Below are 17,859 nucleotides of genomic sequence, written 5' to 3' on the forward strand. Positions count from 1 at the left end.
TCTATAATTAGTTTATCTGTTGGGTGAAAATGATACGCTTAAAAATGCTGATCAAACTCTTCTTTTTTACAGAACTCAACAAAAATCCAGTGGAAGGCTTTTCAGCAGGTTTAATAGATGACAATGACCTCTACCGATGGGAAGTCCTTATTATTGGTCCTCCAGATACACTTTAGTAAGTATAATGGAACTGACATCTTCAAAGTGGAGCTCTTTTAATTAATTGGAATTAAAACCATTTGGCAAACAGAAATGAAATGATTTTTTAAGGAGCACATGAAATGGCAGTGTTCAGCATCATTTGTACTGAATTTGATTATGTTTAGGATTTTTGTGTTCTGCTTAAAGTTCTCTTTTAAAATATACTTACTATAGGCTGGCTGGGTGTGGTGGCTCATGCCTGTAATCCTACCACTCTGGGAGGCTGAAGTGGGTGGATCGCTTGAGCTCAGGAGTTCCAGACCAGCCTGAGCGAGAGTGAAACCTCATTGTTATTAATGATAGAAAAACCAAGCTGGGCAGGGTGAAGTACACCTGTAGTCCCAGCTGCCTGGGAGGCTGAGATAAGAAGATGACTGGAGCCCAAGAGTTTGAAGTTGCTTTGGGCTATGATGATGCCACACTACTCTACCCAGAGCGACAGAGTGAAACTTTGTCTCAAAAAATAATAATAATAATAAATAAATAAATAAATATACTTACTATAGTTTTACAAATTCACATATTCTCTGTACCTAGAATAAGTTTATTATAGAAAAGCAGTCTTTCTGGTGAGGTTATATACATATAATTTATTTCTAACTTGTATTTTGGAAATTAGAAGATTAATTTTGTCAGGAATAGGGGAGGGAAGAGAAATTTCTTATTAAAATGTTTTTCTTCTGTTCTTCGCTTGTCCTTAACTATGCCTTAACCCTCATTGGGAGTGTCATAGTTTTTAGGAGAAAGAGCTTATTCTTTGATTGATTTATTAAAGCATAGGATTACATTTTTCTGGGACACCATCGTATAGAACATATAGATACATCAGTGTCTTAAGGCTAGAGAAAACTTACAGAATATTGATCAGAGTCAAGGTGTTGTGACCCTAAAACAAAGTAATGGTCACTTCGCCCTAGTTTATTAAAGTTATTGTTAGGGTATTAACTGACTACCAATTGTTGAACCAATAATTTAAAGACAACAATGTGGTGGTATCAAAGAGTACTAGAAAAAGAGACCAGTCTTATTTTCTGCTCTGAGTGTTTGAAGGTTAACTTAAATTTACTAGTACTTACTGATTTTTAAGATTTCCTGATGCTGGTGACTGGTACAGTTTCCATGCTTTTTATAGAAGTCGAAGTATTGGGATGAAAAACGAAGTGACCTTCTCAAAGCCATACCTCAGTGACAGGGAGAGATCTAGATCTGAGTTTCCTATACTTAGTCAGCTTTGATCCTCAATGGCATGAAGTGAGCAAGGATTTGGAGGCATCACAATTTTTGGAGGAGAGGTGGTGTGATAGGCAAGCAGCTTTTTAAGGTTTACTAAGATAGATTTTTTTCTCCCTCACAACAGCAGGTGGAAGAAAATTTATTTAGTTGCTTCTATTCCAGGGTAGACTGAGGCATATAAAAATGAGCCACAGTTGGGCGGTGCCTATGGCTCAGTGAGTAGGGCACGGCCCCATATACCGAGGGTGGCAGGTTCAAACCTAGCCCCAGCCAAACTGCAACAAAAAAATAGCCGAGCATGTGGTGGACACCTATAGTCCCAGCTACTTGGGAGGCTGAGGCAAGAGAATGGCCTAATCCCAAGAGCTGGAGGTTGCTGTGAGCTGTGACGCCACAGCTCTCTAAGGGCGACTAAGTGAGACTCTGTCTCTAAAAAAAAAATAAAAAGGAAATGAGCCACAGTATGGATGTTTGTGCTTTTTATGGTCTAACCAAGTAATTACACTTTGTAATAACTGTTGCCAATCAAGTTTTACTGATGTATTTCCTGGTGGTATGTTTGCATTAGTAAGTTTTATGAACTGAGATAACTGAACCCAGTCATTCCACATTAGAGCCCTTTAGTAGCTAACAGTAGCTACTGAAAACTACCTTGGGGGTGGCGCCTGTGGCTCAGTGGGTAGGGCGCCAGCCCCATATACCGAGGGTGCTAGGTTCGAACCCGGCCCCAGCCAAACTGCAACAAAAAAATAGCTGGGCGTTGTGGAGGGTGCCTGTGAGTCCCAGCTATTTGGGAGACTGAGGCAAGAGAATTGCCTAAGCCCAGGAGTTGGAGGTTGTGGTGAGCTGTGATGCCGCAGCACTCTACCAAGGGCAATAAAGTGAGTCTCTGTCTCTAAAAAAAAAAAAAAAGAAAAGAAAGCTACCTTGGAAGTACTTCCTCACAACCTTAGTGTTATTGGAAAACAAATTTTTAAACAAAGTTTGCACACAAAATCATGCATACAACCTGGTCTATGAGCCTAATGATTTTCTGGTCTGTTCTAACAGTTTTTTTCAATAACACCTCCTCAAGGGAGACAGAGGGACATTCCAGTGACAGAATCTGGTTACCTTTACAGTAGGCACAAGATAACAAGAGAAATTCTCCTAAATTGATAACTGTATGGAGCATTAGTTAGGAATCCAGGCTTGAGCTTCAACTCTGTGGGCCTCACTGAATTTTTACACTTTTTAAAATGCAGTCATGACACATGTCTTTAAATATTAGTATTAACTGGTTCATATATACAGTCTGGTTCATATATACAGTCATGTATTACATAATGACATTTTGGCCCCTAATAGACCACATACGTGATAGTGGTCTTGTAAAATTATAATGCAGCTGGAAAATTCCTGTCAACTAGTGATGTGGTAGCTGTTGTAATTATCAGAGCACAGTTGTGTATGTTGGACGATGCTTAGATAAGCTTGTGCTGCCAGCCCTATGAAATATAACACGTGCAATCAGACATAGCACTTGGTAATGACAATAAGTGATTGTTACTGGTCTATATGTTTACTGTGCTTTCTGTTGTTTTAGAGTGTACTACTTTTATGTGTGTGAGATGTATATATGTGTGTGTGTGTGTGTGTGTGTGTGTGTATGTATGTATGTATATGTATGTCTTAGCTATAAAACAGCTTTAGGAGGTATTCCAAAGAAGGCATTATTATCATAGGAGATGACAGCTCCATGTATGTTACTGCCTTTGAAGACCTTCTGGAGTAGCAAGATATAGAAACTGAAGCTGGTTAAATTAATGATCCTAACTCACATGTAGGCCTAGACTAATGTGTGTGTTTGTATCTTAGTTTTTACGAAACAAAGTTTACAAGGTAAATTTAAAAGTTTAAAATATAGAACAATCTTAATACATATAGTATAAGGATATAAAGAAAAATATTATTTTTACAGCTATAAAATTGTTCACATTTTAAGCTAAATGTTATTGTAAAAGAGAAAGATTATAAAATTAAAACTTCGTAAAGTAAAAAGGTTACAGTAAGCTAAGGTTAATTTGAAAACAAAATATTTTTTTTCTTCTTCTTCTTTTTTTTTAAGCACAAAAGAGAATTTATTACATAAATAACTGAAAAGTCCAGGGAATTGTTCCCGATTCAGACTGAAAACAAAATATTTTTATATAAATTTAATGTAATGCAGGCAATGTTTATGAAGTCTAGAAGTAGTGTACATTGATGTCCTAGGCCTTCACATTTATTCACCACTTATTCACCAAATCACCCCAGAGCAACTTCCAGTCCCACAAGCTCCATTCATAGTAGCTGCCCTCCTGTATAGGTGTGCCACTTTGAAATCTTTTATACTGTAGTTTTATTATCCCATTTTTATGTTTAGATACACAAATCCTTACCAGTGTGTAACATTTGCCTACAGTGTTAAGTATAACAACATGCTATATGGCATCATAGTTTAGGAGCAATAGGCTATACCATATAGAATAGGTGTATGGTAGGCTATACTCTTCTACCTTTGGTAAGTATACAGTTTGCAGAAGGATGAAATTGCCTAATGAAGCATTCTCAGAATGTATCCCTGTTGTGAAGTGATATACAATTGTGTATCATATACAATCATGTACTGCTTCACCAAAGAAAACCACTTTTTAATGCTCATTGTTCTGATTAACAAGCCATTCTTCCACAAACAAAAACCCATTTGTGGGCTTCACCATACATGTTAAATGTGTAGCCCATGGCTATGAATAACAGAAGCGTTTGTGGCAGCTGTTCTAGATATATCCTTGCTAATGAGACAACTAATGGCCACTTCCTCACTGTGCCTTCTAAGATCACAGCCCCCCCCCCTTTTTGAGATTGAGTCTTGCTTATTGCCCTCTTTAGAGTGCTCTAGTGTCACAGCTCACAGCAACCTCAAACTCTTGGGCTCAAGCAATTCTGTTGCCTCAGCCTCCCTAGTAGCTGGAACTATAGGCCCCCACCACAAAGCTGGGCTATTTTTAGAGACAGAGTCTCGCTCTTGCTCAGGCTGGTCTGGAACCGGTGAGCACAGGCAATCAACCTTCTTTGGCTTCCCAGAGTGCTAGGATTACAGGCGTGAGCCACTGAGCCTGGCCAAGGTCAGAGCCTTTGCTCACAGAACAGAGAGCACACTTGCCTAGTGCAGGACCCTGAGAAAGGCAAAGGGAAAAAGCTAAGAAGGTGCAAGGAAAATGAGAAGAAAGGTTTTATAGAAGTAAGCCTTTTTAAATGCTATCAAGAATTAAGGGCCAGGTGGCGCCTGTGGCTCAGTCGGTGGGGCGCTGGCCCCATATGCCGAGGATGGCGGGTTCAAACCCGGCCCCGGCCAAACTGCAACCAAAAAATAGCCGGGCGTTGTGGCGGGTGCCTGTAGTCCCAGCTACTCGGGAGGCTGAGGCAAGAGAATCGCCTTAAGCCCAGGAGTTTGAGGTTGCTGTGAGCTGTGTGAGGCCACGGCACTCTACCGAGGGCCATGGAGTGAGACTCTGTCTCTACAAAAAAAAAAAAAAATTAAGGGTCAGATGAGGTGGCTCTGGGAGGCTGAAGCAGGTGGATTGCTTGAGCTCAGGAGTTCAAGACCAGCCTGAGCAAGAGTGAGACCCTGTCTCTACTAAAATAGAAAACTGAGGTAAGAGGATCTCATTGGCCCAGGAGTTTGAGGTTGCTGTGAGCTGTGATGATGCCATGGTACTTTACTGAGGGTGACAAAATGAGACTCTGTCTTAAACAAAAAAAAAAAAAAAAAAAGGAAAAATAAAAGAAACAAGTACCTAATAGAATGCTTAAGAAGTACCTGTTGACTTAACAGTTAGGAAGTTAATAGTTATTTCAGTAAAGTGGAGAAAGGAGAGGCCATCTTGGAGTTGTTTGAGGAGTACTGTCGGAAGTGAATAGCTAGGAAAATTACAGGGCTGAAAATAACTAAGTATGGTCTTTAATAGCACACAAAATTTAAGTGATTAATTCATCACTTTACTAATTAGATCATGGAAATAATACTGTGCCAAAATTTTGTGAAAAGCTAGTGTGGCATTTCATGATGCCATTATTAGCCCTTGTTTAGTCACTAGAGGGCACTCCATACTTTATACTATGTAATCAATAACTGGTATATTCAAGTGTTAACTTTGAGACTGATGGTCGCCACAAATATTGCTTCAGAGAGTATTAACTTTTTTTTTTTTTTTTTTTGAGATAGTTTCACTTTGTCTACCTGGGTAGAGTGCTGTGGTGTCGTAGCTCACAGCAACCTCAAACTCTTGGGCTTAAGTGATTCTCTTGCCTCAGCCTTCCAAGTAGCTGAAACTACAGGCGCCTGCCACACCAAGCAATCGGCCTCTCAAAGTGCTGGGATAACAGGCATGAGCCACCTCCCCCGACCCAAATGACCTTCTTTTATCTCTAACTCTCCTTTTCTTTCATTACCATTGGCTTGTTTGTTTGAGGTGTATGCTTTCTTTGGACCACTGGCAATGGTGTGAAAAGTTTGGGAATTGTAGATTATATATATGTATTTGTACTGTTGCCTTTCCTTTGGTGGATATAGAAAATGAACAATCAGGTAACTAAAACTCCTTACTAACATTCTTTTACAGTTGCAAAGTTCTATTATAATCTCAAAAATTCTTCTATAGTTCTGTTTAAGACACAGAAGTATAAGTCATATGTTCTGTAATGAAATTCTGGAGGGAATGAACCTAATGTCTGCATTGCTTAGAAATTGAATGATCAGTGACAGTATTATGTCATTTATTGTGTAGTATTTGAAAACATCAGTTTTGTGGACTGCATTTGTTGAGCTTCCTAACTCCATCACTTTTGTTAGTTTCGTTCGTTTTGAATAATTACTTAAATTTGTTTTTAGCAGTTTCTTTTTAGTATAAAAACCCTATGCCTAGGGAATGTTCAAAATATTCAGTATTCTGTTATCTATAATAGGAAAAAGTTGGCCAGGCCTGGTAGCTCATGCCCGTAAACCTAGCGTTTTGGGAGACGGAGGTGGGTGGATTCTTTGAGCTCAGGAGTTTGAAATGAGCCTGAGCAAGAGCAAGACCCTGTCTCTACTAAAAACAGAAAAAATGAGCCAGGTGTCCTGTAGTCCCAGCTACTTGGGAGACTGAGGGCAAGAGGATCATTTGAACCTAGGAGTTTGAGGTTGCTATGAACTAGGCCTATGCCATTGCACTCTAGCCTGGGCAACAAACAGAAAACGCCTTCTTAATCACAATTTGTTTTTTTTTTTTTGAGACAGAGTCTTACTCTGTCACCCAGGGTAGAGTGCCATGGCATCACACACAGCTCACAGCAAACCTCATACTCTTGGGCTTGAGCAGTCCTCTTGTCTCAGCCTCCAAGTAGCTGGGAGTACAGGCATATGCCTTGATGCCCAGCTAGTTTTCCAATTTTTTTTTTTTAAAGTAGAGACAGGGTTTCACTCTTGGTCAGGCTGGTCTTGAACTTCTGAGCTCAAGCAATCCACCCGAGTCAGCCTCCCAGAGTGCTAGCGTTACAGGCATGAGCCACTTCGCCTGGTCTTTTTGTTTTTTTTAGATAGAATCTCACTATGTCCCCCTCGGTATAGAGTGCCATGCATCACAGCTTACAGCAATCTTAAACTCTTGAGCTTAAGCGATTCTCTTGCCTCAGCCTCCTAAGTAGTTGGGACTACAGGTGCCAGCCACAACGCCTAGCTATTTTTTTGTTGCAGTTGTCATTGTTGTTTAGCAGGCCTGGGCTGGGGCCCTATTCACTGAGCTACAGGCGCTGAGCCACCTCCCCCGGTCTTAATCAGAAATGTTTTACATCATGCACAACCTAACAAGAGTGAAGGGAGACACATACATAGATTATGCAACTGAAACTACTTGTAATAAACTCCATGTTTTCCGTTCTATTTTTGTAAATAACAACAACAAAAAAACTGGCTAGTGGTTCATTAAATGCTTTTATAACCCCCTTTCCAAGACTAGTCCACGTAATTAATGTGTCCTAAGATGACTTTTGACACTAACTTACACAGTTGAAGTAACATAGGCTGAAAAGGTAGATTATCTTTTATCAATGTAATGTCTTCACAACAGCCATTTTAATCTGTTTCCTTCAACTCTTCATATTAATACTATATAACTTCATAAATTATGAAGAGCAAGGCCCTAAGAGCAGGTATAAAATCTGTTCATTGTTTTTCTTTTCTATCCCTAGATATCCTTACTACAGTCAATCTATTTTTCTTCTTGTGGGAAAAGAAAAGATGTTGGGCAGCGCCTGTGGCTCAGTGAGTAGGGCGCCGGCCCCATTTGCCGAGGGTGGCGGGTTCAAACCCAGCCCCGGCCAAACTGCAACAAAAAAATAGCCGGGTGCTATGGCGGGCTCCTGTAGTCCCAGCTACTCAGGAGGCTGAGGCAAGAGAATCGCTTAAGCCCAGGAGCTGGAGGTTGCTGTGAGCTGTGTGATGCCACGGCACTTTAGCAAGGGCCATAAAGTGAGACTCTGTCTCTACAAAAAAAAAAAAAGAAAAATGTTAAGGCATTTTCTTTCCACTTCTAATTTCTTAGTTATTTTTATTATTATTTTTTTTCCTGTGGTAGTTTTTCTGCCAACATTTCCCCATATTCTTGTAAACAAATTACAGCCCCCCCCCTTTAAAGTCCTTCCTTTGTACTATGTCTCTATCTAGTTAATCATTTTTCTTAACTGTTAGTCTTTTTATACAAATTGTTCTGTTCATTATGCTTATACTTCACCAGCCCATTCTTGTGTATCTTTTTTTTGAGACAGGGTCTTACTATGTCACTCTCAGTAGAGTGTTATGGTTTCGCAGCTCACAGCAGCCTCCAACTCTTGGGCTTAAGCAGTTCTCTTGCCTCAGCCTCCTGAGTAGCTGGGACTACAGGCACTCGCCACAATGCCCAGTTATTTTTTGGTTGTAGTTTTCATTGTTTAGCAGGCTCAGGCCAGGCTCGAACCTACCAGCCTCAGTGTATGTGGCTAGCGCTCTACCCACTGAGCTACAGGTGCTGCCTGCCACCCCATTCTTTAATCCTTTGCAGTCTTTTCCCTATTGCCTTTACCAAAATTGTATTATCAAGATCAATGGCTTTGGCTCGGTGTCCATAGCTTAGTGGTTAGGGCGCCAGCCACACACACTGGGACTAGCAGGTTCAAACCCAGCTTGGGCCTGCTAAACAACAATGACAACTACAACAAAAAAAATAGCTGTGCATTGTAGTGGGCATCTTTAGTCCGAGCTGCTTGGGAGGCTGAGGCAAGAGAATCGCTTAAGCCCAAGAGTTGGAGGTTGCTGTGAGCTGTGATGCCACCACACTCTACTGAGGGCAGCATAGTGAGACTGTGTCAAAAAAAAAAAAATCAGTGGCTGTCTATATTTTGAATCGTGTGGGCTTTATAAGTATTCAGAAGTGTTTAGTGTTAACCATCTACCTCTTTTCTTTTGTCTCTGATTTCATTTCTCACTGATTTGAAACAACCAAAGTCTCATATGACTTGCTCTAGGTCTTGAATCAGATGTTCAAAGTGCTGTTGCAGTTCAAAAATTAAAAGAAGTCAACGCGATAGGTGATCTAATAGCTAGTTTAGATTTTTAGGTAAATACAATTTTTCTGGAGGTAACATGTAAGCTGAGTACTAAATGATGATCAGAAGACAAAGGGAGACTGCTGTTTCTACCGGAGGAAACACAACCTTTCTTTAGTACCAAGTCTACAAGACAAGGATTTAGTCATTTTTGTTCCTTAAGGCTATGTTAACTTCTTTAGTTATAGTTAATGTACACAAAACATTGTTTTTTTTTGACAGATCTTCCAGAATGGCTCCTAATTAAATGGTAGTGACCTGGCTCAGCGCCTGTAGCTCAGTGGCTAGAGTGCCAGCCACATGGACCAGGGCCACTGGGTTCGAACCCGGCCCGGGCCTGCTAAACAACAATGACAACAACAACAAAAAAATAACTGGGCCTTGTGGTGGGCGCCTGTTGTCCCAGCTACTTGGGAGGCTGAGGCAAGAGAATCACTTAAGCCCAAGAGTTTGAGGTTGCTGTGAGCTGTGACATCATGGTACTCTACTTAGGGCAACATAGTGAGACTCTGTCCCCTCCCCCCCAAATTCAGTTCCTTAGTTGTACTAGCCATATTTCAAGTGGCTGGCACCTATATGATTGAACAGCACAAATAAAGAACATCATCTTTTTTTTTTTTTGTAGAGACAGAGTCTCACTTTATGGCCCTCGGTAGAGTGCCATGGCATCATACAGCTCACAGCAACCTCCAACTCCTGGGCTCCAGCGATTTTCTTGCCTCAGCTTCCCGAGTAGCTGGGACTACAGGCGCCTGCCACAACGCCCAGCTATTTTTTGGTTGCAGTTCAGCCGGGGCCGGGTTTGAACCCGCCACCCTCGGTATACGGGGCTGGCGCCTTACTGACTGAGCCACAGGCGCCGCCCCAATAAAGAACATCTTCAATGTTGCAAGTTCTCCTGGGTAGTGGTAGTCTGGAAAGCCACTAGAATATATCAGTATGCTTCTTGAGATTTTGTTCATTGCTATACTCCTAGTGATGAACACAAGTGTCACATAAATATTTGTTAAATGAGGAAATTAATAAATGTATTCATGGGGCGGTGCCTGTGGCTCAAGGAGTAGGGCGCTGGCCCCATATGCCGGAGGTGGTGGGTTCAAGCCCAGCCCCGGCCAAAAACCGCAAAAAAAAAAAAAAATGCATTTGTGAATGGAAGCACCATTATCCTCTCAGACAAAAAGTGACAAAATATGCATAAGGTTTTTTCTTTCTTTGTTATTTTTATTTTTTTTGAGATAGAGTCTCACTCTGTTGCCAGGCTAGAGTGCTAGCATATCATTATAGCTTATAGCAACCTCAAACTCCTGGGCTCAAGCAATCTTCCTGCCTTAGGTTCCCATGTAGCTGGGACTACAAGCACCTGGTACAACATCCAGCTTATTTTTTTATTTTTAGTAGAGATAGGAGTCTTGCTCTTGCTCAGGCTGGTTTTGAATTCCTGAGCTCAAGTGATCCTCATGCCTCAGCCTCACAGAGTGCTAGGATTGGATTATAGGCGCGAGGCACTGCGCCTAGCCAAAATGTGCATAAGCTTTAAGGTGAGAAACTGCTTGATATGTTTGAGGAACTAAGACAAGACTGGCTTTCATCATTCATTCATTCATTCATAGACATAGTTTCACTTTGTTGCCCTCAGTAGAGTGCCAATGGCATCATAGCTCACAGCAACCTCAAACTCTTGGTTTCAAGAGATCCTCTTGCCTCAGCCTCCCAAGTCACTGGTACTACAGGTGCCTGCCACAACTCCTGGCTGTTTTTAGAAACGGGGTGTTGGCTCTGGCTCAGACTAGTCTTGAACTCCTAAGCACAAGTAATCCACCCGCCTCAGCCTCCCAGAGTGCTAGGATTACAGGCATCAGTCAACGGGCCAGCCTAAGACTGGCTTTACAACAGAGAGAAGTAAGACACTTTGAGAACAACAAAGAGGTAGTGATAACTTGAACCCCATAAACGGTAGATCTTAAACTTGAATTTTGTTGAAAGTATGTTGGGAAGTGATGGAAAGGTTTGTAGACTAGCAATAATATGATCTGATCTGGATGCCTTTTTAGCAAATATATATATTCTTTCATTTTACTAGCGTTCTTGAGAGTTTAATAAAGTGGTAGGCATGATTTAAGTAAATAACTGCCTGAAGAGAATCCAGATTATTCATTTACTTCATTTTTGGGGTTCTAGCATCCTTATTTTATGTACATATTTTTAATGATTGTGTACTTAAAAGCAGGAACTTACAGGCAAGAATTTGTTTTTGTTTTTTCCAGTGAAGGTGGTGTTTTTAAGGCTCATCTTACTTTCCCAAAAGATTATCCCCTCCGGCCTCCTAAAATGAAATTCATTACAGAAATCTGGCACCCAAATGGTAAGTTAATCTAATTGTACTTTTACATTTGTAAATATGGTGGCCTGTCACTGAAGTTTTAATAAGAAAGATATAGTTCTTAATGAAATTGCTCTGTAATTTTTCTTCTAAGTTCATTGTGTTCGTGTACATATGGCCTTGTACTAAATTCTTTGAAAGAGGAGTAACAGATCGTATGGAAAGTTTCTTTTTTTTTTTTTTTTGTAGAGACAGAGTCTCACTGTACCGCCCTCAGGTAGAGTGCCGTGGCGTCACACAGCTCACAGCAACCTCTAACTCTTGGGCTTACACGATTCTCTTGCCTCAGCCTCCAGAGTAGCTGGGACTACAGGCACCCGCCACAACGCCCGACTATTTTTTTGTTGCAGTTTGGCCGGGGCTGGGTTTGAACCCGCCACCCTTGGCATATGGGGCCGGCGCCCTACTCACTGAGCCACAGGCGCCGCCCGGAAAGTTTCGTTTTTAATGAGTTTTCAGTCCTTTTTGAGACAACATTCCAAACTAGAGGCAAAATTACTATGTGAACAGTCAGCATTAATGGAGTTCCTGTGATAAAGGTGATAAATTTCAAGGTATTAGGTGACTTACTGGCTATGATAGCATAAAAATTTTTATCTATATTTTCTCACCTTACCTTTTATACCATAGTAACTCTTTTATCTGTGTATGTTCTTAGCTGTCAAAAAAGGAAGGTCCGGGGCAGCGCCTGTGGCTCAGTGAGTAGGGCGCCGGCCCCATATGCCGAGGATGGCGGGTTCAAACCCAGCCCCGGCCAAACTGCAACAAAAAAAAAAAGGAAGGTTCTACCTACCTTATGAGGTAACTGATCAGATCAAAAGAAATAATATACTGTATCAGTGCTGTGTGTGGAAACATAAACAAACTGCATTTTTTTTTTTTTTTTTTTGGCCAGGGCTGGGCTTGAACCCGCCACCTCCGGCATATGGGACCAGCGCCCTACTCCTTGAGCCACAGGCACCGCCCACAAACTGCATATTTTAAGCTTGGAAAGCATACATTTCTGTTGTGGATGAAATAATTTTTTAAACAAAGAGCTACCATTTAAAATCTACTTTATGAACCAAAGATTAGGCTAGACAAGTTATACTCATTCATATGTACTCTCTGAGTTTTTGGCCTTGTTTTTTATGAAAGAGCTGGCAGGGATTCTTTTCTAATTATTTTAACTATATGTATTCAGAGTAGTCTTTTGGGGCCACCATACTGCATACTGGTTTCTGCTTCTCATTGTCAAGACTGTTTTGGTTGCAAGGAATGAAAACACAGAGGGTGACAAATAAAGTATGCACATTTTAAGAAAGGAAAAAAATTGCATTAAAATCGTAATACTCAGCTTGGCGCCCTAAGTACAGTGGTTATGGCGCCAGCCACATACAATAAGGCTGGCAGGCTCGAACCCAGCCCGGGCCAGCTAAGCAACAATGACAACTGCAACAAAGAAATAGCCGGGTGGGTGGTGCCTGTGGCTCAAAGGAGTAGGGCGCTGGCTGCATGTGCCGGAGGTGGTGGGTTCAGACCCAGCCCTGGCCAAAAACTGCAAAAAAAAAAAAAAAATAGCCGGGCATTGTGGTGAGCACCTATAGTTCCAGCTACTCGGGAGGCTGAGGCAAGAGAGTCGCTTAAGCCCAAGAATTTGAGGTTGCTGTGGGCTGTGATGCCACAGCACTCTACCAAGGGCGACATACTGAGACTCTTTCTCCAAAAAAAAAAAAAAAATGACCAGGCGAGGTGGCTCATACTGGTAATGCTAGCACTCTGGGAGTCTAAACTAACTTGGGTGGATTGCTTGAGCTCAGGAGTTGAAGATCTGCCTGAGCAAGAGCGAGACCCCATCTCAGCCGAGCATCGTGGCAACTACTAATACGTGCTACAACATGGGCAAACCTTGAAACATTGTGCTAAGTAAACAGAGCCACTCACAAAAGAACACATAGTGTAAGATTCTATTTATATGAAATGTACAGAATAGGCAAATCCCATAATAAAGACAGGAAGTAGATTAGTGGTTGACTAGAGCTGTGTGGAGAGGCAGGGAGAGTGAGAAGGAAGAATGAAGAATGATTGCTAACAATGATGGATTTCTTTTTGGGGTCATGAGTTTTTTTTCTTTTGAGACAGAGCCTCAAGCTGTTGCCCTGGGTAGAGTTCCGTGGCATCACAGCTCACAGCAACCTCCAACTCCTGGGCTTAAGCAATTCTCTTGCCTCAGCCTCCCGAGTACCTAGGAGTACGGGTGCCCGCCACAACGCCCAGCTGTTTTTTGGTTGTAGTTGTCGTTTGGTGGGCCCGGGCTGGATTCGAACCCGACAGTTCTGGTGTATGTGGCTGGCGCCTTAGCCACTTGAGCTACAGGAACCGAGCTGGGGGGTGATGAGTTTTGACTATAGTATTGACAACTCTCTAAACATATAGATAGACACTGTTGGTATACTTCCAATAGGTGAATTGTAAGGTAGGTGAATCATATCTCAACAAAGCTGTTACAAAGATTATTTTAGGGTAAATACTAGTTTTATGTGGCTTAGATGTATTCAATTTTGGATTTGGTTTCTCTTTAGGTATACTTACTACTTCCAGTTAGATAATTAGATAAAACTAGTCCAGGGCTTTGGGGTCAGCTTAGGAACTTAATTTACTATATCAAGATGATAGATAAATAACACTGTGATATAATAAATTAGTTAATTTACCCAGGGAAAAAGTGGTTAATGTTGAAGAGAAAGACTGAAGAGCACTTCAAGAACTGGGGAAAAACAGGGTGTCACAGAAGCCAAGGGAGGAAAATGTGCCCAGGAAGATGTTGTTAACAGTGTCTGTTGTTTTGGGCTAGGAGAGTTTTTTTTAGATAGATGAAAGTACCCAGGAGATTATGAGCTCTTACAGTTAAGGTGGTGAACTCATCCTAGATAAAATGCTACAAACCTCATTACTGAATATCATTACTGTCATCTATGAAGTACTCCCTTTGGGAAGCTGTGCAACAGCACTAGCACCTAGTCCATCCTTCCAAGTAATTTTGGGGCACTTTTTCTGGAATGGTTTATCAAAGTTGCCATTGTATTACCCTTGATGTCTTGAATGTCATCAAAATGTCTTCAAGGTGGCACCTGTAGTGGGTAGGATGCTGGCCATATACACTGAGGTTGGTGGGTTCAAACCCAGCCCAGGCCTGCTAAACAACAATAACAACTGCAACAACAACAAAACAAAATAGCTGGACGTTGTGGCAGGCAACTGTGGTCCCAGCTACTTGGGAGGCTGAGGCAAGAGAATCACTTAAGTTTGAGGTTGCTGTGAGCTATGATCCGAGGCCACCATAGTGAGACTCTGTTTCAAAAAAAAAAAAGTCTTCCATTTACTATTTCCTTTATCTTTGGGTAAAGAAAAAAGTAACTGGAGATTTCATGGAGTAAGAAGGGTATTACCCTTCTTAACTTAACAAATACAGTTATTTGTTTACTGGCTAAAAACTCCCTCACAGTCATGCTTTGTAAGCTGGTACATTACTGTGATGCAAGAGTCTTGCGTTTGGTGGAGTATGGTGGCTAACACCTATAATCCTAACACTCTTGGAGGCCGAGAAAGATGGGATTGCCTGAGCTCGGGAGTTTGAGATTGCTCTCGACAGAGCAAGATCCTGTCTCTACTAAAAATAGAAAAGCCAGCTGGTCGTTGTGGTGAGTTCCCTGTAGTCCCAGCTACTTAAGAGGCTGAGGTAAAGAAGATTGCTTGTGCCCAAGAGTTTGAGGTTGCTGTGAACTACAGTAATACCAAGTTGAAACACTGTCTTAAAAAGAAAAAGAGTCACACTTTTCTCATGTTAAGATTTTCCTGTTTCTCTGTTGATGTTTACTTGATTTGCTATGCTTCTCACAGCCAGCTGAGGATTTTGACCCATAATTTGATGGATTTTTGCAATGTTTTCATCAATTCTGCCCATTATTGGCCACCATCACCTCTCTTCATCAGTGACGATTTTTCTCCCCTCATAAAAATGTTTAATCCATTTACAAGCTTCTATTTTTTTCATGGGGCATTAATCCCATAAACTTGGACCAACATGTCTCTGATTTCATTTCTGCTCTTGCCAAATTTAACAAGACATTTATGAATTTTTCCCTCTAATTTAAAGTAAAAGCATGCAACAACAATGAATGCCACTCAGCAAGATACCACCACATGTCAATGCAGACACAACTGAGAGACACTGATACACCCAAGCTGAAACCTTTCTGAGCTGTTTGTACAGTGCTGCCCGTGTAAGCTCATAGTGGCAAGTTTGTGAACTTAGTTGTCAGACGTCGTATGTTTTGCTTTTAGTAATTGATACTGGGACTGTCAGCTAGCTATCTTGAGGGAAATGATTTAATTTTCTTTATACCAAACAGCAAAGTGATTTAAAGCTCCAAATGGAATAAAATTACGGGTGGTTTTAAAAAATACTAGTGACTATCACTTCTTTGGTATATGTATGTTATGGACAAGAATTTTCTAGTTTCAGAAGTAGTTAACATTGAAAGACTAGAAAAGGAGACTAGGGCAGCGCCTGTGGCTCAGTCAGTAGGGCGCCGGCCCCATATACCGAGGGTGGCGGGTTCAAACCCGGCCCCGGCCAAACTGCAACCAAAAAATAGCCGGGCGTTGTGGCGGGCACCTGTAGTCCCAGCTGCTCTGGAGGCTGAGGCAAGAGAATCGCCTAAGCCCAGGAGTTGGAGGTTGCTATGAGCTGTGTGAGGCCACGGCACTCTACCTGAGGGCCATAAAGTGAGACTCTGTCTCTACAAAAAAAAAAAAAAAGGAGACTAAAGAAAAATGACAGCTACATGCACTATAGGATTTTTGAGTGAGTTTTCTATCAGAAAATAAAAGCAATAAAGAACATTGAAATGAAAAGAGAAGAATAACAAGCAGAAATTATGGGGGAAAATTAAGAAGCATTTTGGCAGCAGAAAAGTAAGCCCAAGTACCTAAGTGGCTGGTAAAGAATGAGAACAAACATCCCACAAGAGAGGAAGAACAGGTTATATTCATTCACCTCAAAGGTACTGAGAAAGCTAATTAAACCAAATGTCATGTATGAAATTTAAACAGTATTAGTAATGAACAGTCTTTATCCTGGGTGAAGAGACAACAAATGGTCATACTGCTGATGGCTATATAAATTGACATAATCCTTTAAAATATAACTTGGTAGTAGGTATTATTAGCCTAAAACATTCTTATCCTAACATAATTTGTAGGTTTAGAATGAAATAACATGAGCTGGGTGTGTTGGCACATGCCTGTAGTGCTCTGAAGATTCTAGATCAGGGGTAACTTAATTGTTTTGTTTTGTTGTGTTTTAAAAAGGAAAATGGATCTTAAGTGGATTCCCTGTGATAGAATTCTGCATAAACATTTAGCAATGTTTTTAAAGAAAAATGACTTGAAAAAAATCTTTATTATGAAGTAGTCAAAGAAAACATAGTAAAGTAAAACTCTAATTTTTGGGGTGTGGGGAGTCAGAGTTTTACTTTGTCACTGGGTAGACTGCCGTGGCGCCATAGCTCACAGCAACCTTAGGCTCAGGTGAGTTTCTTGCCTCAGCCTCCCGAGTAGCTGGGGCTACAGGAGCCTGACACAATGCCTGGCTAGCTTTAGAGACAGGGCCAGGGTGGTCTTGAACTCCTGAGCTCAAGCAATCTACCCACCTCAGCTTCCCAAGTGCTAGGATTACAGGCATGAGCCACCTCGTTCTGCCTTAAATTTTTTGCGCAGAACTGTTGTTGTGTTTATAAGTTTTGATTTTATTCTTGCCTCTAGATCTAGGGATTCTATTTTAGTTGATAGATTTTACTAGCAAGTGGAGGTGGGTTGAAAAGAGGAACCTTAGGGCGGCGCCTGTGGCTCAGTGAGTAGGGCGCCAGCCCCATATGCCGAGGGTGGCGGGTTCAAACCCAGCCCTGGCCAAACTGCAACCAAAAAATAGCTGGGCATTGTGGCGGGCGCCTGTAGTCCCAGCTGCTCGGGAGGCTGAGGCAAGAGAATCGCGTAAGCCCAAGAGTTAAGAGGTTGCTGTGAGCCGTGTGACGCCACGGCACTCTACCTGAGGGCCGTACAGTGAGACTCCGTCTCTACAAAAAAAAAAAAAAAGAAAAGAGGAACCTTAAAGAAAAGCTCATACATAAAACATTAAAGGCATAGGTATTAGGCGGCGCCTGTGGCTTAGTCGGTAAGCTGCCGGCCCCAGATACCGAGGGTGGCGGGTTCAAACCAGGCCCTGGCCAAATTGCAACCAAAAAATAGCCAGGCGTTGTGGCGGGCGCCTGTAGTCACAGCTACTCGGGAGGCTGAGGCAAGAGAATCGCTTAAGCCCCAAGAGTTGGAGGTTGCTGTGAGCTGTGTGAGGCCACAGCACTCTA

General features: G+C 41.6%; 1 protein-coding gene across 1 annotated transcript in view; it reads left to right on the plus strand.

Moving 5' to 3' along the window:
• Positions 1 to 17,859, plus strand: part of UBE2G1 (ubiquitin conjugating enzyme E2 G1) — a 113,464-nt gene that overhangs the window by 80,045 nt on the left and 15,560 nt on the right. The window contains exons 2-3 of the mRNA XM_053570339.1: positions 73 to 175; positions 11,340 to 11,437. Of these exons, the coding sequence (XP_053426314.1) occupies positions 73 to 175; positions 11,340 to 11,437 (201 nt within the window). The remainder of the gene's footprint in view (positions 1 to 72; positions 176 to 11,339; positions 11,438 to 17,859) is intronic.

Source organism: Nycticebus coucang, chromosome 18, assembly GCF_027406575.1.
Source record: "Nycticebus coucang isolate mNycCou1 chromosome 18, mNycCou1.pri, whole genome shotgun sequence".
NCBI classification, from domain to species: Eukaryota; Metazoa; Chordata; class Mammalia; order Primates; family Lorisidae; genus Nycticebus; species Nycticebus coucang.